At 43.3% G+C, this 18725-nt stretch overlaps 1 protein-coding gene across 1 annotated transcript in view; it reads left to right on the plus strand.

Annotated features, from left to right (window-relative positions):
• PNPLA6 (patatin like domain 6, lysophospholipase) overlaps positions 1-13526 on the plus strand; it is a 167457-nt gene extending 153931 nt beyond the window's left edge. Inside the window, exons 33-36 of the mRNA XM_083354723.1 lie at positions 6007-6123; positions 6887-6983; positions 8386-8501; positions 12652-13526. Of these exons, the coding sequence (XP_083210849.1) occupies positions 6007-6123; positions 6887-6983; positions 8386-8501; positions 12652-12732 (411 nt within the window). The 3' untranslated portion in view covers positions 12733-13526. The remainder of the gene's footprint in view (positions 1-6006; positions 6124-6886; positions 6984-8385; positions 8502-12651) is intronic.
• The last annotated feature ends 5199 nt before the right edge of the window (positions 13527-18725 follow it).

Genomic DNA, 18725 nt, shown 5'->3' on the forward strand with positions numbered 1-18725 from the left:
GTCTCTTGCAAGCAAATAACATCGTTTTCATGTTTCAGATAGTGAAATATTTTTTTTCTCTTTTGTGGTGAATTTAAGCCATTGACATTCCAAGTTAGAAACTTGGTCGCCATCTTTCGCGACTAGAAGCTTTTGGAACAAATCCTGCAGATTCATATGAACCTGTTGCTTCGGTCTTGCCCCTCCCATTGCTTCCACTTTAGAAACTTCTTGAGTCTTAATTTGGTCTTGCTGTTTCTGTTGCTCTTGCGCTTTTCGTCTAGCTGCTGCTCGGGTCACTCTTTGACCTCTAGGTTCTTCTATTGGTAACGGAGGCTGATCCATATCCACTACTAGTTGTAATTCTTCTTCAGCCAGCAAAGTCAAGCCTTCCGCCTGAGTCTGCTTCCCTTCCATTTGTACCTGGTTTGTCTCTCCTTCATTGCTTTTTGTATTAGGAAATGGTGGCGAATCTGCTTTCAGTACATTAAAATAAAATTCTTTTGCTTTCCCTATTGTAATAAGGCGATATCTAGTACCTAAGTAGTTCACCACTATTCCAACTGGTATATCCCATCTGAACTGATGCTGCCTTTTTTTCAATTCATTTACCAAAAAAGCAAACTCTTTCCTTTTTCGTAAAAATTTTGGAGGAATTTCTTTCAATATCAGTACTTCTTGATTTTCCACTACTATTATAAAAAGCTTGAATAATTTCATTTTGAATTATCCTCTTTGAAAAGTAAATCACCACATCTCTTGGTAGTTTCCTCTGCTTCACAATCCAGGAATTGACTCTAAAAACTTTTTCAATTTCCCGTATGAAATCCTCAGTTTGCCAACCCATTATTGGAGCAAAGGCCTTTGCCAATATCTCTCTCAGATTTTCTTGTTTGTTCTCTTTCAGTCCTCTTATTCTTAAAGCAAATTCCATTTCTCTATATTGTAGCATTGCAGTTTCATCTTCCATCTTTTCCATTTTATTTTGAGCCTCAGTCGTCTTATCTTCCAAAACAATATTGCCTTGAGTTAATTCTTCCATACGTTCATCCATGTTTTGAATATGTTGTGCCAACCCCTGAAATGCCAATAGAATATCTTCCCTTATTTCTTTATTTTTAATCTGCATAGTTTCTTTAATTTCTCCAATCTCTTCTGACATTAACTCCAATCTATCATTCATTTTTCCATCTATTTTCTCCATCTTATCTTCTATTTTCTCCATCTTATCTTTTATTTCTTTTTCTATTTCTTTGGTTTGAGGTTTCAGGGCCTCCTGCAAGTCTTTTAATGTCAAAGCTTGTGGGCATGACGCAGGGGGAGGCATTAAAGCCTGCAAATTTGATTGCTGTGCTGGCAAGCCCCCTGCGCTCCTGGAGACCCCAGATTTCGATGATTTTAATAACATCTTAAACCAATAAGTATTATGAAATCAATGTTTAAAATCTTGCTGTTCTCCTCTTAAGATTCTTATAATTTCTTGTAATCCTTATAGTTTTCAATGTCCAAACAGCCACTTTCACTTTAAAAACACTTTTGATTCTTTGTTACAAAGAATCATTCAGGCACCATCTTCCCTTCCTTTTAAAGACAACAGAAAGAAAGTTAAAATTCCAGAGTTAAAGTCTTATACTTGCTGATTATACTGCTCCCACATCTGCTCTGCCTGCATCAGTTTCTCAAGATGTCAATCAAGTCCAGCAGGAGTGGATTCAGCGACTTGCTCTGCTTTAAAGCACAGAAATCTTCTGATCCGGAGTATTTCCAGGCTTCAGGGGAGCTCTCACCCTTCAAGCCTCAGAATAAACACTCTGGGGCTCTAGGGAAGCTCTACCCCTACCGGAGTCTCCCCTTCCCCTCTTCGCCCGAGGGGAAGTGTTTTTAAGCTGCGGAACAGCTGATCGTCAGCTGCTCCCCGGCTTTAACAAAATTGGAAGGCTGGCGGTCGATCCCGACCATCCGCACCACTGAAGCGCCACCCAGAAATCACCCAGAAGTATTTTTTTAAATTCCTAGATTGGAGGACTAAGTTGTGTCCTTGAAAGCAGGAAAGCGGTACAAAGAGTAGTGAGGATGGCTGAAAAGATCATTGGCAGTTCCCTCCCTCCCATCCAGGACATAGCACAGAAGCGTTGCTTGAGCAGGGTCTGTGAGGTTATCTGGGCCACTACACATCGTATTCATGACCTGTTTTCCCTGTTACCTTCTGGGAGGAGGCTTCGTGGTATCCAAAGCAGAACATCCAGATTCATCCATAGTTTCATTCCATACAGCATTAACCTTGTGAACTCTCCAGCTTCCTCCTCCTGTTATATATTCAAGTTGGACAGTATTTAATATTTATTTGTTATGTATTTGTAGGGGTGTGAGTCTGTATATAACTTGTATATAGTATGTTTAGGTGTGTGTCATGTATGTGTTTCACTTTGAGAGCGGGCAACTAAATTTCATTTTTGATGTGTGCCATTGTGCCCACAGTAAAAAAATGACAATAAAGGTTATCTTATTTTATCTTCAGTGGTTTAACAACATATCATCCAGGGGTGGCGGTGGAGTTTCCCAGGCTTATAGTTCTGGGTGACTTCAACTTGCCTTCCCTGGGAGGGTCGTCAGAGTTAGCTCGGGAGTTCATGGCTTCCATGATGGCCATGGACCTGACCCAAGTAATTCAGGGCCCGACTCATGTGGGGGTCACACTCTCGACCTGGTGTTTTTATCTGGGCAGTGGTTGGATGATCTGGGAGGGGGTTTGCCAGCTATTGTCCCCCTATCATGGTCTGATCATCATCTCTTGCGGCTGGTCTTCCGTTATGCCACCCCCCGCCGCTGGGCTGCGGAACCGACCAGTCGGTTCCGCCCCAGGTGCCTAATGGATCCAGAACAGTTCCGGATGGCGCTTGGATCTATACCCATCGCCCTCACTCACAACCCGGCCGATGCCTTGGTGGATGTACCCTTGCAACCGTTGTACCCTTGCAACCCCTGACTCGGCGCAGATCCCGTTGGGCTCCATGGTTTTCTGTGGAGCTCTGGGAGATGAAACATCAGAGACGGGGTCTAGAGAGCGGTTGGAGGTCCAGCCGATCCGAATCTGACCGATTGCAGCTAAGAACCTTTATAAGGTCTTATCTTGCAGCAATGAGGATGGCGAAGGCTAATTACTTCACTGCCCTCATCACGTCCGCAGATAATTGCCCAGCCGCCCTGTTTAGGGTGACTCGCTCCCTTCTTAACCAGGAGGTGAGGGAGGATCCCTTACAGGGACAAGCCGAGGAGTTTAGTCATCATCTGATGGACAAAATCACTCAGATCCGGGATGGCTTGGACTCTGACTGGGCGGAGTCTAACGTGGAGGAATCGGACGGTCTTGAGCATGTTATCTGGACTGAGTTCGATCCTGTTTCCCCTGATGATGTGGACAGGATTATGGGGAGGCTGAGCTCCACCACCTGTTTGTTGGACCTGTGCCCCTTCTGGCTGGTTTATGCAACCCGGTACACGAGGCTGGTTCCAGGCAGTAATAATTGCTTCTTTGAAGGAGGGTATCTTCCCCGCCGCCTTGAAGGAGGTGGTGAGACCCCTCCTCAAGAAGCCTGCCCTGGACCCAGCTGTTTTAAATAACTATCGGCCGGTCTCCAACCTTCGCTTTTTGGCAAAGATTGTTGAGAGTGTGGTGGCACATAAGCTTCCTCTGTTCCTGGAGGAAACTGATTATCTGGACCCGTACCAATTGGGTTTCAGGCCTGGGCATAGCACAGAGACGGCATTGGTCGCACTGGTGAATGATCTTTGGCGGGCTCGGGACAGGGGTTGTTCCTCTGTCCTAGTCCTATTAGATCTCTCAGCGGCTTTTGATACCATCGACCATGGTATCCTACTGCGGCGTTTCAGGGGGTTGGGAGTGGGAGGCACCGTTTTATGGTGGTTCTCCTCCTATCTCCTGGGCCGCTCGCAGTCGGTGTTGACAAGAGGGCAGAGATCCGCCCTGAGGCCTCTCGTTTGTGGAGTTTTATTTTTTTATTTTTTTATTTTTATTCCATTTATATCCCACCCTTCTCCAAAGACTCAGGGCGGCTTACAAGCTTAGCAGTAGCCTTCATTCTATGTATATGCCTGCTTATTAGGGCTTTCACACACACCCCCAAGCGGCATTATTACAAAGTCAGCTTAATTGCCCCCAACAATCTGGGTCCTCAGGGGTCGGTTCTCTCTCCCCTCCTGTTCAACATCTATATGAAGCCGCTGGGTGAGATCATTCATGGTTTCGGGGTGGGGTATCATCAGTATGCTGATGATACCCAACTTTTTTTCTCCACCCTGAACCAACCCAGTGATGCCCTCGCCGTGATGTCCCGTTGCCTGGAGGCGGTCCGGGTCTGGATGGGAGAAACAGGCTTCGTCTCAATCCTGCCAGGACTGAGTGACTGTGCATACCGGCATCTCGGGTTAACCAGACTATTCCATCTTTAACGATGGGGGGTGAGGTGTTACCCCCCGTTGATAGGGCTCGCAACTTAGGCGTCCTCCTGGATTCACGGCTCAATTTTGAAGATCACATAGGAGCTGTGACCAGAGGGCTTTTGCCCAGGTTTGCCTGGTGTGCCAGTTGCGTCCCTATCTGGACCGAGATGCCCTACGCACAGTCACTCATGCGCTTGTGACCTCCCGGTTAGACTACTGCAATGCTCTCTACATGGGGCTGCCCTTGAGGACCACTCGGAGGCTTCAGCTGGTGCAGAATGCGGCCGCGCGAGTTGTGATGGGGGTTTCCCGATACTCCCATGTAACACCTCTACACCGCGAGCTGCATTGGCTTCTAGTTGCCCTCCGGGTGAGATTCAAGGTGCTGGTGATGACCTATAAAGCCCTAAATGGCTTGGGTCCGGGATATTTGAGGGAACACCTGCTGCTGGCATCAAGTTCCCTTCATCCTGTGTGCTCCCACAGGGAGGGCCTTCTCAGGGTGCCGCCGGTAAAAGACTGCCAGCAGATAACACCCAGGGGGAGGGCCTTCTCAGTGGGTGCGCCTGCCCTTTGGAACCAGCTGCCCGTGGAGCTTAGTACTGCCCCCGACCTTTGTTCATTCCGCCGGGACCTGAAGACCTGGCTCTTTGAGCTTTCCAGCCCAGGCTGAGAGTTTTTAATTGGGGGGGTTTATACTTTTCAGGGATCAAATTTAATTATTTTTAATTGTTTTTAACTTTTGTATTGTATTGACATTTTTAAATACCCTGTAAACCGCCCTGAGTCCTACAGGAAAAGGGCGGTATATAAATTCAATAAACCTAAACTTAAACTTAACCTGGATACAAAACCGTGTAAAATTGTTGATTTGCCCCTTCCACTATAAGATCCTGAACAACTACTGCCTGCAGAAATGCCCTTGGCTAGTGTCTTCCATTGAGATGCAGGGAATAAAGTTGTATTGGGTACACTTTTCTAGTCTTATTGAAACATGTTTGACTTCCTTTGGAATTTCTTGGCTCATTTTCTTGAGAATTGGATCCTGGATTTGCTTTGCATGTTAGCTGGAATAAGTGTTAGTCCCAATTGATCTGAAGTCTAGTACAGATCATTTCTTGAAATATTCCTACAGGATCAGAATACAGGAAGTCCTTGACTAACAACAGTTCGTTTATTAACCATTCAAAATTACAATGGCACTTAAAAAATGACTTATGACCATTTTTCACATTTACAACCATTGCAGCATCCCTGTGGTCATGTAATCAAAATTCAGATGCTGGTCAACTGACTCATATTAAGTCACTTGCAGTGTCCAGGGGGTCATTTGATCACCTTTGGTGACATTCTGACAAAGTCAATGGGGAAGCCAGATTCACTTAACAACCATGTTGCTAACTTAACAACTGCAGTGATTCACTTAACAACTGTGGCAAGAAAGGGCTTAAAATGGGCCAAAATTCATTTAACTGTCTTAGCAACAGAAATTTTGGGCTCAATTGTGGTCATAAGTCGAAGACTACCTCTATTCTGGAGTGACTCCTCTTTATCCCTCTCCTTTAGGATGTAGGTTATCAGCATGGAAAAGTGGTATTTGGTGGTTGGTGCCGCGGTGATATAATTGAAAAAATGGTTCAGGACCGGCACTCAGCAGACTTCTATGAGAGCAAACGCATGGATGTAAGTATAAGGGAAGGAACTGCCAGAACTTTGTCTACTTGTATCTTCTGCTAATTAAAAAATATCTGAAGTAATAATAAAGAATCAGAGTTCTAGCTATTCCCAAATAACAAAGGTTTGAGAAGTGCAGATATGTCTTAGTTCTGATTAATGAGACAGTTCACACAAAATTCAGGCATTTTTTATCTAAAAAGGCTTAATAATGAAACGCAGCCCTAAGCCCATCGTATCATACACAATTCCCACCCTTATTTACACGTCATAAATCACATTATCCAATTAGTTTTACATATGAAGTTTCACTTCCCTTTCTGTGCACGGGCTATTTCTTATCTTCTCAAAATATCCGGTTGACATTTCCCTCCCTTCTGTGATTCAAAGCAAAGCAGTTTAAACAAAAGGCTGCCTCTTGTATTGTCAGTGCAAAAAGATGTCAATGTTTGCAGCATTGACATAGGTATCATTTGAATATGGTTCATGGAATAATGAGTAAAATTGCCCAGCAATATTATTTAATGGATCATACCCAGTCTTTCTATCCATAGTGCTCAGAGTTACAGCAGTAACTTACCTGATCTAGGTTTCAGTGTTTAAAATTAAATTTAATGTAGTCAGACCTGATTTTCCAGATCAGTTCAAATGGTAAAATCAAATCAGTTTTCCAAATTAATATGAATATTCAAATTGAATCAGACTTAAATTGCACAACTAGGTTGTGGCAAGATAGCTTCAGATAATGTTGGCATCTCTTTTCATTCCCAAGGTGTTGATGTGTCCTAGTGGAGGATTCACAGATCTAGCAGAGATTATCTCTCGCATTGAGCCAGCCAAGAGCTATCTCTCTGAGGGCTATGCTGATGGTGAGTACAGTATCAGTGGTTACTGAGTTCAGTTTAGATGTCACAGCACTGAGTTCATTCCAACTCAGCAAGTGGCCCTAAGACACCTTTCTGCTAATCCAAAGACTTAATAAGAGTAGCCTAATTGACTTCTGTGTATACTTGACCTGTGCTCCAGAATAAAATGGGAGAAATCCATTTAAATGAAGAAAGCATTTAAAGCAGGAGGGCAGAGGTCGACCCCAAGGTCTCTCGTTTGTGGAGTTCCTCAGGGGTCGGTCCTCTCGCCTCTCCTGTTCAACATCTACATGAAACCGCTGGGTGAGATCATTCGTGGTTTTGGAGTGGGCTATCATCAGTATGCTGATGACACCCAGCTTTTCATCTCGACCCCAAACCACATCAATGATGCCCTCAATGTGATGTCCCGTTGCCTGGAAGCGGTCCGGGAATGGATGGGGAAGAACAGGCTTCAACTCAACCCGGACAAGACTGAATGGCTGTACATACCGGCATGTCAAGATATTCAGAGTATTCCATCTCTTAATATTGGGGGCGAGTTATTACCCCCCGTAGATAAGGTTCGCAATCTGGGTGTCCTCTTAGATTCACAGCTCTCCTTAGAAGATCATATAGGAGCTGTGACTAGAGGAGCCTTCGCTCAGGTTCGTCTGGTGCGCCAGCTGCGACCCTATCTGGACCTGGATGCCTTGCATACAGTCACCCAGGCACTTGTGACCTCTTGTCTTGACTACTGCAACGCTCTGTACATGGGGCTGCCTTTGAGAACCACTCGGAAGCTTCAGCTGGTGCAGAGTGCAGCTGCACGAGTGCTTTTGGGGGCCTCCCGATACTCCCATATTACACCTCTGCTCCGTGAGCTGCACTGGCTTCCAGTTGCCTTCCGGGTGAAATTCAAGGTGCTAGTGGTGACATACAAAGCCCTACATGACATGGGTCCGGATTACCTACGGGAGCACCTACTGCCAGCGTCAACATCCCTCCGTCCTGTGCGCTCCCACAGAGAGGGCCTCCTCAGGGTGCCACCGGTGAGAGAATGTCAGCTGGTGACCCCCAGGGGGAGAGCATTCTCGGTGGGTGTGCCAATCCTCTGGAACCACTTACCAGCTGAAATCCGGATGGCCCCCGACCTTTGCTCCTTCCGGCGTGATCTAAAAACTTATCTATTCCAACAAGCCGGCCTGGCCTGATGGATTTGGGTTTTAATAATTTTATTTTTTATTGTATTCTTACTTTATTTCTCTGTACACCGCCCTGAGTCCTCCGGGAGAAGGGTGGTATATAAAAACAAATAAATAAATAAATAAAGCAAACTACCAAGCAAAGAACTGAAGGTGGTTTCTGTGCTATGAGGAAGAAAATGTTATAAAAGTTTACCAAAGCCTTTTTTGTCCACAACCAGGAGAAGAGTCAGATTATCTAACTGAGTATGAGGAGGAAGGAATGGATGCTGTACGGGAGGAAGAGGGGCAGGAATTACTATTTGCTCCTGCTGAACAGAATGCTGTCTTTGAAACAGTAAGTCCCCTCTGAGCTCAAGAGGAGCCTGTCCATAGAAGAGTTCAATTGGCACAGGAGCCCATATCTGGCATTCAGCCCTTGAGAGATATGGCTCCTGTTTCCTAGGTCATGAGTGATTCTTCCTACATGCAAGGACAGTGTTTCCATCCTTGGAACATGAATATGTTGTTTGTACTTTTCTTCTGTCAAGAAAGGACAGTTTAAAGGCTGAATTTACCCCTAACAAGCTGACTTTTCTCTTTGGACCACTGTAGTCTAAAGAGTAAGCGACAAGGTTAGATAGCAGTAGAATACAAGGAATATTTTCCTATTCCTATGGGAAACCCCTATGCTCTGCTAAAAGAGGAAGAAGGTGAGGCAACTAAAAATTAATTTGCTTGCAAATTGACCAGCTTTGCTACCCCCAGGGCAAAAGAGAGAAACGTAATGCGATGCAAAATGCACGACTTGTAAACATTTGCTAACTGTTTATAATATTTTACTCCAATTTCTTGTCCCAGACCCTCTTTCCTTTCACAACACAACATGTTATGGGAAGCTTTTGGTTTCCAGAAAACAGTTTCTTTATGTATTTTCAGGGAGTATTTTCTTTATATTTGAAAAATTCTTGTGAGAAATGTGACTTGGTCATTCTGCTCTGCCATTACACACTGAGCTGCCAACTACAGTATACTGTGTCCTTTGCTCATTGTCTTGATTTCTCTTCATACTTTCCTTTACCCTTTCCTCTTCCTGTTGTACTACCCAGGTGGCCTTGGGTGGCGCAGGAAGTCTTCCTTCTCCCTGAACACCTTTGATGGTTTGAGGTGTTCACTCCCTTCAATCAGCAGCCTTCTAGGAGGCATGACCATCCACCAGGCAGATTTCCCTTGCCCTTGCAACAATCCAGTATCATTCTTCAATGTCCTTTCTAAATATCAATAGATTCATCAGATCCAGAAAATGAAGAGAGAAAGTACTGTGAGGGAAATCAACTTTTTGTCTCCTCTGGTGATCAGTTAGGCCACCCTATCACAGCATTCAAATCTGTCTTGAATTTGGGCCTGGCAACAGTAAACACAGGGAGCAACCATTTGAATTCACTAAATAGGTTTATTTACAAAATAAGGCTTATATGACTTATTATAAAAATCCTTCTATTTTCTAAGTTGCTCTTTCATTATTTTAGGGAATCACTGTCCTTAAGTACTGGGTTTTCTTTTTCTTTCTATCAAATTGCACATTTCTTTTCAATATATACAGTCATGGCCGAAATTGTTGGCACCCCAGAAATTTTTCCAGAAAATCAACTATTTCTCACAGAAAAGTATTGCAGGAACACATGTTTCGCTATACACAGGTTTATTCCCTTTGTGTGTATTGGAACACAACAAAAAAGGGAGGAAAAAAAGCAAATTGGACATAATGTCAAACAAAACTCCAAAAATGGGCTGGACAAAATTATTGGCACTCTTTCAAAATTGTGGGTAAACAAGATTGTTTCAAGCATGTGATACTCCTTTAAACTCACCTGGGGCAAGTAACAGGTGTGGGCAATATAAAAATCACACCTGAAAGCAGATAAAAAGGAGAGAAGTTCACTTAGTCTTTGCATTGTGTGTCTGTGTGTGCCACACTAAACATGGACAACAGAAAGAGGAGAACTGTCTGAGGACATAAGAACCAAAATTGTGGACAAATATCAACAATCTCAAGGTTACAAGTCCATCACCAGAGATCTAGATTTGCCTTTGTCCACAGTGCGCAACATTATCAAGACGTTTGCAACCCATGGCACTGTAGCGAATCTCCCTGGTCGTGGACAGAAGAGAAAAATTGATGAAAGGTTGCAACGCAGGATAGTCCGGATGGTGGATAAGCAGCCCCAAACAAGTTCCAAAGGAATGCAAGCTGTCCTGCAGGCTCAGGGAGCATCAGTGTCAGCGCAAACTATCCGTCGACATTTAAATGAAATGAAACGCTATGACAGGAGACCCAGGAGGACCCCACCGCTGACACAGAGACATAAAAAAGCAAGATTACAGTTTGCCAAAATTTATTTTATTTATTTATTTATTTTTGGGACTTATATGCCGCCCTATCTCCCGAAGTAAGCCAAAATCCTTCTGGGAAAATGTCTTGTGGACAGATGAGACCAAGATAGAGCTTTTGGGTAAAGCACATCATTCTACTGTTTACCGAAAACGAAATGAGGCCTACAAAGAAAAGAACACAGTACCTACAGTGAAATATGGTGGAGGTTCAATGATGTTTTTGGGTTGTTTTGCTGCCTCTGGCACTGGGTGCCTTGAATGTGTGCAAGGCATCATGAAATCTGAGGATTACTTGAGGATTTTGGGTCGCACTGTAGAGCCCAGTGTCAGAAAGCTGGGTTTGCGTCCGAGATCTTGGGTCTTCCAGCAGGACAATGACCCCAAACATACGTCACAAAGCACCCAGAAATGGATGGCAAGAAAGCGCTGGAGAGTTCTGAAGTGGCCAACAATGAGTCCAGATCTGAATCCCATTGAACACCTGTGTAGAGATCTTAAAATTGCTGTTGGGAAAAGGCGCCCTTCCAATAAGAGAGACCTGGAGCAGTTTGCAAAGGAAGAGTGGTCCAAAATTCCGGGTGAGAGGTGTAAGAAGCTTATTGATGGTTATAGGAAGCGACTGATTTCAGTTATTTTTTCCAAAGGCTGTGCAACCAAATATTAAGTTAAGGGTGCCAATAATTTTGTCCAGCCCATTTTTGGAGTTTTGTTTGACATTATGTCCAATTTGCTTTTTTTCCTCCCTTTTTTGTTGTTTTCCAATACACACAAAGGGAATAAACCTGTGTATAGCAAAACATGTGTTCCTGCAATACTTTTCTGTGAGAAATACTTGATTTTCTGGAAAAATTTCTGGGGTGCCAACAATTTCGGACATGACTGTAAGCTCCTACTTTCATTTCCCTTTTCATCTGTTGTAGTGTCAGATTGATTGGCAGTAAGATATTGGACTAGAAACTAAGAAACAATGAGTTCTAGACCCTCCTTAGGCATGAAAACCAGATGGTTGACTTTAGGTCACTCCTTGTCTGTCATCGAAACTCCCCTCTCACAGAGTAGTTGTAGGGAAAATTGGAGGAGGGATCATTAGGTATGTATGCCACCTTGAGTTAACAAAAAAATAAAGGCAGGATAAAAGTCAAATAAATGAAAACCAAATAAATGCTAGGTTATTCTTAATGAGGAATTTTTGCTTTGGCAGAAACAGGTTTTTGAAAGTTGCTAAAATGTGTCTTTCCTTTATCTAAAACAGTGGTCCTCAACCTTGGCTCTTCAGACTGGCACCGGTGGCCATCTTGGGAGGAGAGGGGATGGTTTCATATGCATGCACACTGCTTACACAAATGCACACATGACCCGTCACTTGCAAGACCCAATTCCCAATGGGCCATGGTTGGAGACCCCTGATCTAAAATACAGCCTCCCACCCACCTTTGATATGAAATCAGCTTGCCTGTGTCCTGTTGTTTGATGCCTCCTTGCACAAACTGAGAATGGAATATTGGTACTTACCATAAAATTTCCTTTTGGTTTGGTGAGATGGAAACCTCTGGGTCAGTCTTATCTAGAATGGCTGAGCAAAACCTGTTTTCAGTTGCACCATGCTTTAAGGAAACATTTCAGGGTTACGTTATGTTCTTTCAAGGGAGGGGATCTCCCTGAGAGTAACTATGAAATTTTTTTATTATACTTTTCTGGCCTTTCCTGAACATGGGGAAAATTTGATGTAGTGTTGATTCACCAAATCCAAAAGAAATCCCATGATAAGTGGCATGACACTAGCATAACTGTCAATGTTGGCATTGTGTTTGGCATTCCACTGGCTTGAGAGGAATCTTACTAAATCCTGTATTCCCTGCACTGGTAGATCACTGGAGAACTAGAAGACCTCCAAGGTCCCTTCCAACTCTATTATTATTATTATTATTATTATTATTATTATTATTATTATTATTATTATTATTATTATTATTATTATTATTATTATTATTACTTTTTTAACATCGGTCCTGAATTTTACACAAGAATCTGACAAGCAATTAACTTTGTGGTGGCAATTCTCCACTGGCAGTGGTCTCTGATTCACAGCAGTGTTGTTGTTTTTTTTCCTACAGGATGAAGAAAAAAGTTTGCGTCATCGCCAGGGAATCTCCCAGGCGCCTCCTACCCAATTGGCAACTCCCAAAGGGCCTTAATGCTGAGTCTCTGTGAACAATTCTTGGACTTATCATGAGGTGTTGCATAGGTACAGCTCCCCCAAATCACTTTTGTAACAAGTTTTACTATCTGGCAGGCCCGGTCAAGAAACTTGTGGATGCTTTTAGCACCAGCTGCTATCTTAGAAGATCTTACAGAAAACCTGCTGGAACTGTTCCTCCTGCCACAAACTGTAAAGCATTGCATAATGGATGTGGCACAGTATTACCTGTCTGCAACAGTGTCCAGTTCTGGCTGTGTAAAACTATCAGGAAGGGCAGGCAGTCTTGGTACTTTCAGATCTGGAATTGAATGACTTGTCTATAGGGTAGGAGCATGAGATTGAGAGAAAGTGTCTAACCCTTTCCCTTTAGCTTGCTCTGACATGAAATAACTCTGAAGCAGCAAGGGAGAACAGAAAAGCACTTTACTAAACACAGTACAGGGGATGATAAATGATACCAGTGCCTGAAAAGAACGATTCAGATTCCTGTCATTTCCTGATGCCTGATTTTGTTCTTTTAGCCACACCAAAGAAGTAGAATTTGATGTGACAATATTTTCCTGTTGCTCCTTGAGCTTTTCCACTCCAGAACTAGCAATTATTTCAGCTCTTCATTGAAAGAGGTACAGAAGTCTGTATAGCTTCTGCATTTACTAATCTAGTCCTGCTTCAAGCTCAGCCCCAGCACATCTTCACATTCCTAGCCAACCTGAGGGGTTAAGCTATGCACTGCACTAACTGTTTTCTGTTTGTTTTTTAAATGAAACAAATGAAATGATACTGGGCTCATGATTGGTGATCTCTACAGTATGGCAAATTCTTGCAGCTTTGGCAATGACAAGCGATTGCTGGAGGAGGGGGGAGAGAGACTTTAAACCGGGTACTATTTTTTCCCTTTCTGTCTCAGAGTCAAGAGACCCAACTATGTACGCAGCTGACTGTGCTACAAGAGTGTCCTGCTGGACTAGGCCTCTTCAACATCCTTTCCAACTTACAATGCCAAAAGGCCTTTTTAATTAAACCAAATTTTTGAAGGTTTTGAAGCTTTGAAATACAGGCAACATGCTAATCTAAAGCACATTCATTAAGCATGTGTTGTACAGGATAACCTCAGACAAAGAGGCCTCTTGAGTTCACCCTGTTGTCACAAAAAACTTTCCCTATACAACAGCTTTGAGTATGTCTCACAAATCTGCAAAATGGCAGGAGCTTGGGATATTTCTAAAATGTGAGTAGAGGGATGTGCAAATACTAGAAGTTCTGAATGTTGTACTTTTGCTCATACAAACTGTCTGAGGCTGCTTTATTTATGTATATACTTACTTATACTTATTTATTTGCTTACTAGATTTGTAAGGTCATCCAACTCAAGTAGTGTGATTCGGGGAGGCGTACATTACAACAGAAAAACAATACAGAAAAATCCAAAATAACATAGAAAAAACACATTTTATGTACTGTATATATAAAATGATGACAAGCATAATACTAATCATTTCCAGTAGATGATCTTCTTATATCTTCTCCATGTGTCCATCCTCCACTGCTTCTGGAGATACTGACTTGCATTGTGAGAGCCTCCCAGACAGAAAGTGAAGAGTGAAATGCCCCTCAAGTAATTGATCCCTTCCATGAGCTCACTAAAACAACATCCACTTACAGCCTCTTGAGTGGTAGTAGGCAAGTAATGAGTACTAGGTAAAGAACATGTTAAGGGTGAAGCAAAAGCAGTCCCACATCTAGGTGGAAAGAGACTGCCATTTTTTTGGCTGCTGAGAAGGTTGCATAGGTATGTTCAGAGGGCGTGTTCAGAATGCATTAATCAAGTTTGCAGATACAATACCAAGATGATGAGGAGAAATGTCTGCCCCATTGCGTTTAGGTGGAAGAAGCCCTAAGTGCAGAATCACTGAGTTGGGAGGTTGATGATATGTGGCAGCAGTTGGAGAGCATGACAGCCTCCAGAGTAAATGTCTATGCAGCTGGCCAGACTGCATACCACGGTAGAGCAGGGAGCAGAGATGTGACTGCACCAAGGGAGGGACTATTCAGAATGCTCTGGTGCATCAATAGCATAAGACTGAACATAAGGTGTGCCTCACAGCTGGTCCACTGGTAAGTGTGGATGGATAGTCATCCATCTATTACAGCCATGATGTTTTAGTTTGCAGCACTTGTGAAATCAAGACAAGCCAAAGGGAGGGGGAAATGAACTGGAATGGAAGCTTGGGCCACTGCTTCCTTTCAGTATGGTGTGAGTAAGACTGTTTCAGAAGCAGCAGCCTTTTGCCTTGGAAAGAGCAGCAGTAGTGCCCTGACTACTGGAATACTGAAAATCTATCAGAATGATTTTTTAATAAATAAATAAATAACCCTTCTATGAAGTCTGTGAAGTCCATAGCCTTCTATGAGGGCTATCATGTCACCTATAACAATAATGGAATGACTTGCCCAGTGAATAGTGGGCTTTAATGTATGACTAGCTGCATGTCCTTTTGACTGGGAAATGAAAGAGGAAATGTATTTTAGCTTATTGTGCTATGAGCATCATCAGGGGACCAAAGGGATGTCCTGAATTTGAAAATGAATTACGTTGCTCAGATAAGTGGAATCAAACTTGATGACTTCCTAGAACAAAGAACAGTTCCAGGATCAGAATGGAAGAGCTTGAATGGAATTGGTAATACAGTCATGAGAATTGGGGCAGGGGAGGCCACACAGAAAATAAGCCATTGTATTTGTCCCAGAATGCTGGGTGCACCAGCTATAATGAGGGGAAAAACATTCACTGTCATGAAACTGACTTCTAAGGGGTAGACTTTATAATCTTCCCCACTCCATGGAGTTTTCCCCTCTGCAAATCATTTGGTTTGACTGCGATTTCTGAGCAAGTAGCCCAAAAGTGTGTACACACTTTAAAAACCACATGGGATAGTTGTAAATATATTATGAAACAATGGATCTGGAATTTTTTCTCATAGGTTTTTTATTTTAGTGTCCTGGACCACAAAATATCACAGAGTTGGAAGGGACCTTTGAGATCTTCTAGTGTAAACCTCTTTTCAGGTGGGAGACCTTATATCATTCTGGACAAATGGCTGTCCAGTATCTTCTTAAAAACCTTCAGCGATGGAGCACTCGCAACCTTTGGAGGCAAGCTGTTCCACTGATGAATTTTTCTCACTGTCAGGAAATTTTTCCTTAGTTCTAGACTGGATCTCTCTTTCATAAGTTTCCATCCGTTACTTCTTTTTCTGCCCTCAGATGCTTTGGTGAATAGGTTGACCCCTCTTTTTTGTGGTAATCTCTTAAATATTGGAAGACTGCTGCTCCTTCTCTTTGTTAGACTAGTCATATCCACTTTCTGCAAATGTTCATGTGATTTATCCTCCAATCCTCTAATCATCTTTGTTACTCTTCTGTGCACTCCTTCTAGAGTTTCAACTTCTTTTTTCTATCATGACCAAAACTGGATGCAGTATTCCACATTTGATTAGTGCATTATAAAATGGTACTAACACTTCACATGATCTTGATACTAATCATCTATTGATGCAACTTGGGACTGCATCAACTTTTTAACAGAATAACAGAGTTGGCAGGGACCTTGGAGGTCTTCTTGTCCAACCCCCTGCTCAAGTAGGGGACCCTATACCATTCCAGAAAAGTGGCTCTCCAGTCTCTTCTTAAAAGTCTCCAATGATAGAACACCCACAATTTCTGAAGGTAAGCAGTTCTACTGGTTTATTGTTCTCACTGTTAGGAAATTTCTCCTTAGTTCTAGTTTGTTTCTCTCCTTGATTATATTCCATTCATTATTTCTTGTCTTGCCTTCCAGGTTTTTGGAAAATAGGTTGACCCCCTCTACTTTGTGTCAGGCCCTCAAGTCTTCAAACACTTTGCATTTTTTGGGAGCTGTAATCCACTGTTGGCTTACACTTGTGGTTATCCCCTAGGACTCAGATCTGTCTCATAGTTGCTACTTTTGAGCCAGGCACCACCTATTGGATACCTGTGCATTTGCTTTTTCTTGCCTAAATGTAGAATCTTACTTTTCTCACCATTGAATTTCATTTTGTTAGCTAGGGTCAAGACTGTCATGATCATTATGTATCTTGAGCCTATCTCCTGGAGTGTTGGCTATTCCTGCCAGCTTGCAGGAATTTGTCATCTGCAAATTTGATGAGTTCTCCTTGTATCCCCTCATCTAAATAAAAAATGCACCCCACTGCATCCTTTGTTGTTGTTAGTTGCGAAGTTGTGTCCAACCCATCGCGACCTCATGGACAATGTTCCTCCAGGCCTTCCTATCCTCTACCATCTTCTGGAGCCCATTTAAGCCCATGTACTGCTTCAGTGACTCCATCCAGCCACATCATTCTCTGTCGTCCCCTTCTTCTATTGCCCTCAATCTTTCCCAGCATTAGGCTCTTCTCCAGTGAGTCCTTCCTTCTCATTAGGTGGCCAAAATATTTTGAGTTTCAACTTCAGGATCTGGCCTTCTAAAGAGTAATCAGGGTTGATCTCCTCTAGGACTGACCGGTTTGATCTCCTTGCAGTCCAGGGGACTCACAGGAGTCTTCTCCAACACCATAGTTCAAAGGCCTCAGTTCTTTGGCGCTCATGCTTACCTCCATGTGAATGTAGTTCCTCAATGTTCCTACATGTTGCAGTGCAGTTGGTCGGTCAGTTATGAATCCATGTGGTGATCTTCTATCCCATATTTTTTGTATCTTACCAAGAAATGGCTATGGTGGTGATCAGTTTGCAACAAACAAGTGCTGTGGTCTCAATGTTGGCTGGGTGGGGAAAGGACTGAGGTTCTCCACCAGTTTCTCTACAGTTATATATTAAAAACCATTCTTGTTTGCAAATACTGTTTATGATGGTATAAAAAGGATGCTGGTGAAGAAACAATGGGATGAGACCTGGGATACTTAGACAAAAGTGGGAAGAAAGCAGCTCCATAGTGACTAGTTTAATCAGCATAATACCCTAAAATGTTTTTTGTGGCTTAGAGTTTCATGCAAATCTAAGGTATTGGATTAATTCAGTAAACTGTGGATTGAATATGTTATGGACACAGCTACTGTTCCATCTAGCCCAATACTAAGGACACTGATAAAATTGATGCCCCAGCTTCAGCCCGAGACTAAACATGGAAGCGATGTCATGTAAGGTAAATATTTTACCATTATGTCCTTTCCCTGCTTCTCCTTGGGTTTCCTCAGAAGTGAAACAAGCAGGAAATTCTGAATTACCAATTATTATTTATTTATTTATTTATTTAGTTACATTTATATACCGCCCTATTCCCTGAGGACTCAGGGCGGTTTACAGGGAATTAAAAAATCCACCATACAAAAGTTAAAAAACCAAATTAAAAAATATTAAATTGACCCTGTATACTTAAAACCCCAGTTAAAAATTTCTCCTCAGCCTGGGCCTGAGAGCTCAAAGAGCCAGGTCTTCAGGCCCCGGCGGAATGATCGGAGGTCGGGGTCAGTCCTCAGCTCCACCGGCAGCTGGTTCCAGAGGGCAGGCGCTCCCACTGAGAAGGCCCTATCCCTGGGTGTCACCCGCCGGCAATCTCTCACCGGCGGCACCCTGAGCAGACCCTCCCTGTGGGAGCGCACTGGGTGAAGGGCGTTTGATGCCGGCAGCAGGTGTTCCCTCAAATAGCCCGGACCCAGGCCATGTAGGGCTTTATAGGTAATAACCAGCACCTTGAATTTCACCCGGAGGGCAACCGGAAGCCAATGCAGCTCGCGGAGTAGAGGTGTTACATGGGAGTATCGGGAGACCCCCATTACAACTCGCGCGGCCGCATTCTGCACCAGTTGAAGCCTCCGAGTGGTCTTCAAGGGCAGCCCCATGTAGAGAGCGTTACAGTAGTCCAAACGGGAGGTAACAAGCGCATGAGTAACTGTGCGTAGGGCGTCTCGGTCCAGATAGGGACGCAACTGGCGCACCAGGCGAACCTGTGCA

Source organism: Vipera ursinii (assembly GCF_947247035.1).
Source record: "Vipera ursinii genome assembly, chromosome: 2".
NCBI lineage: Eukaryota > Metazoa > Chordata > Lepidosauria > Squamata > Viperidae > Vipera > Vipera ursinii.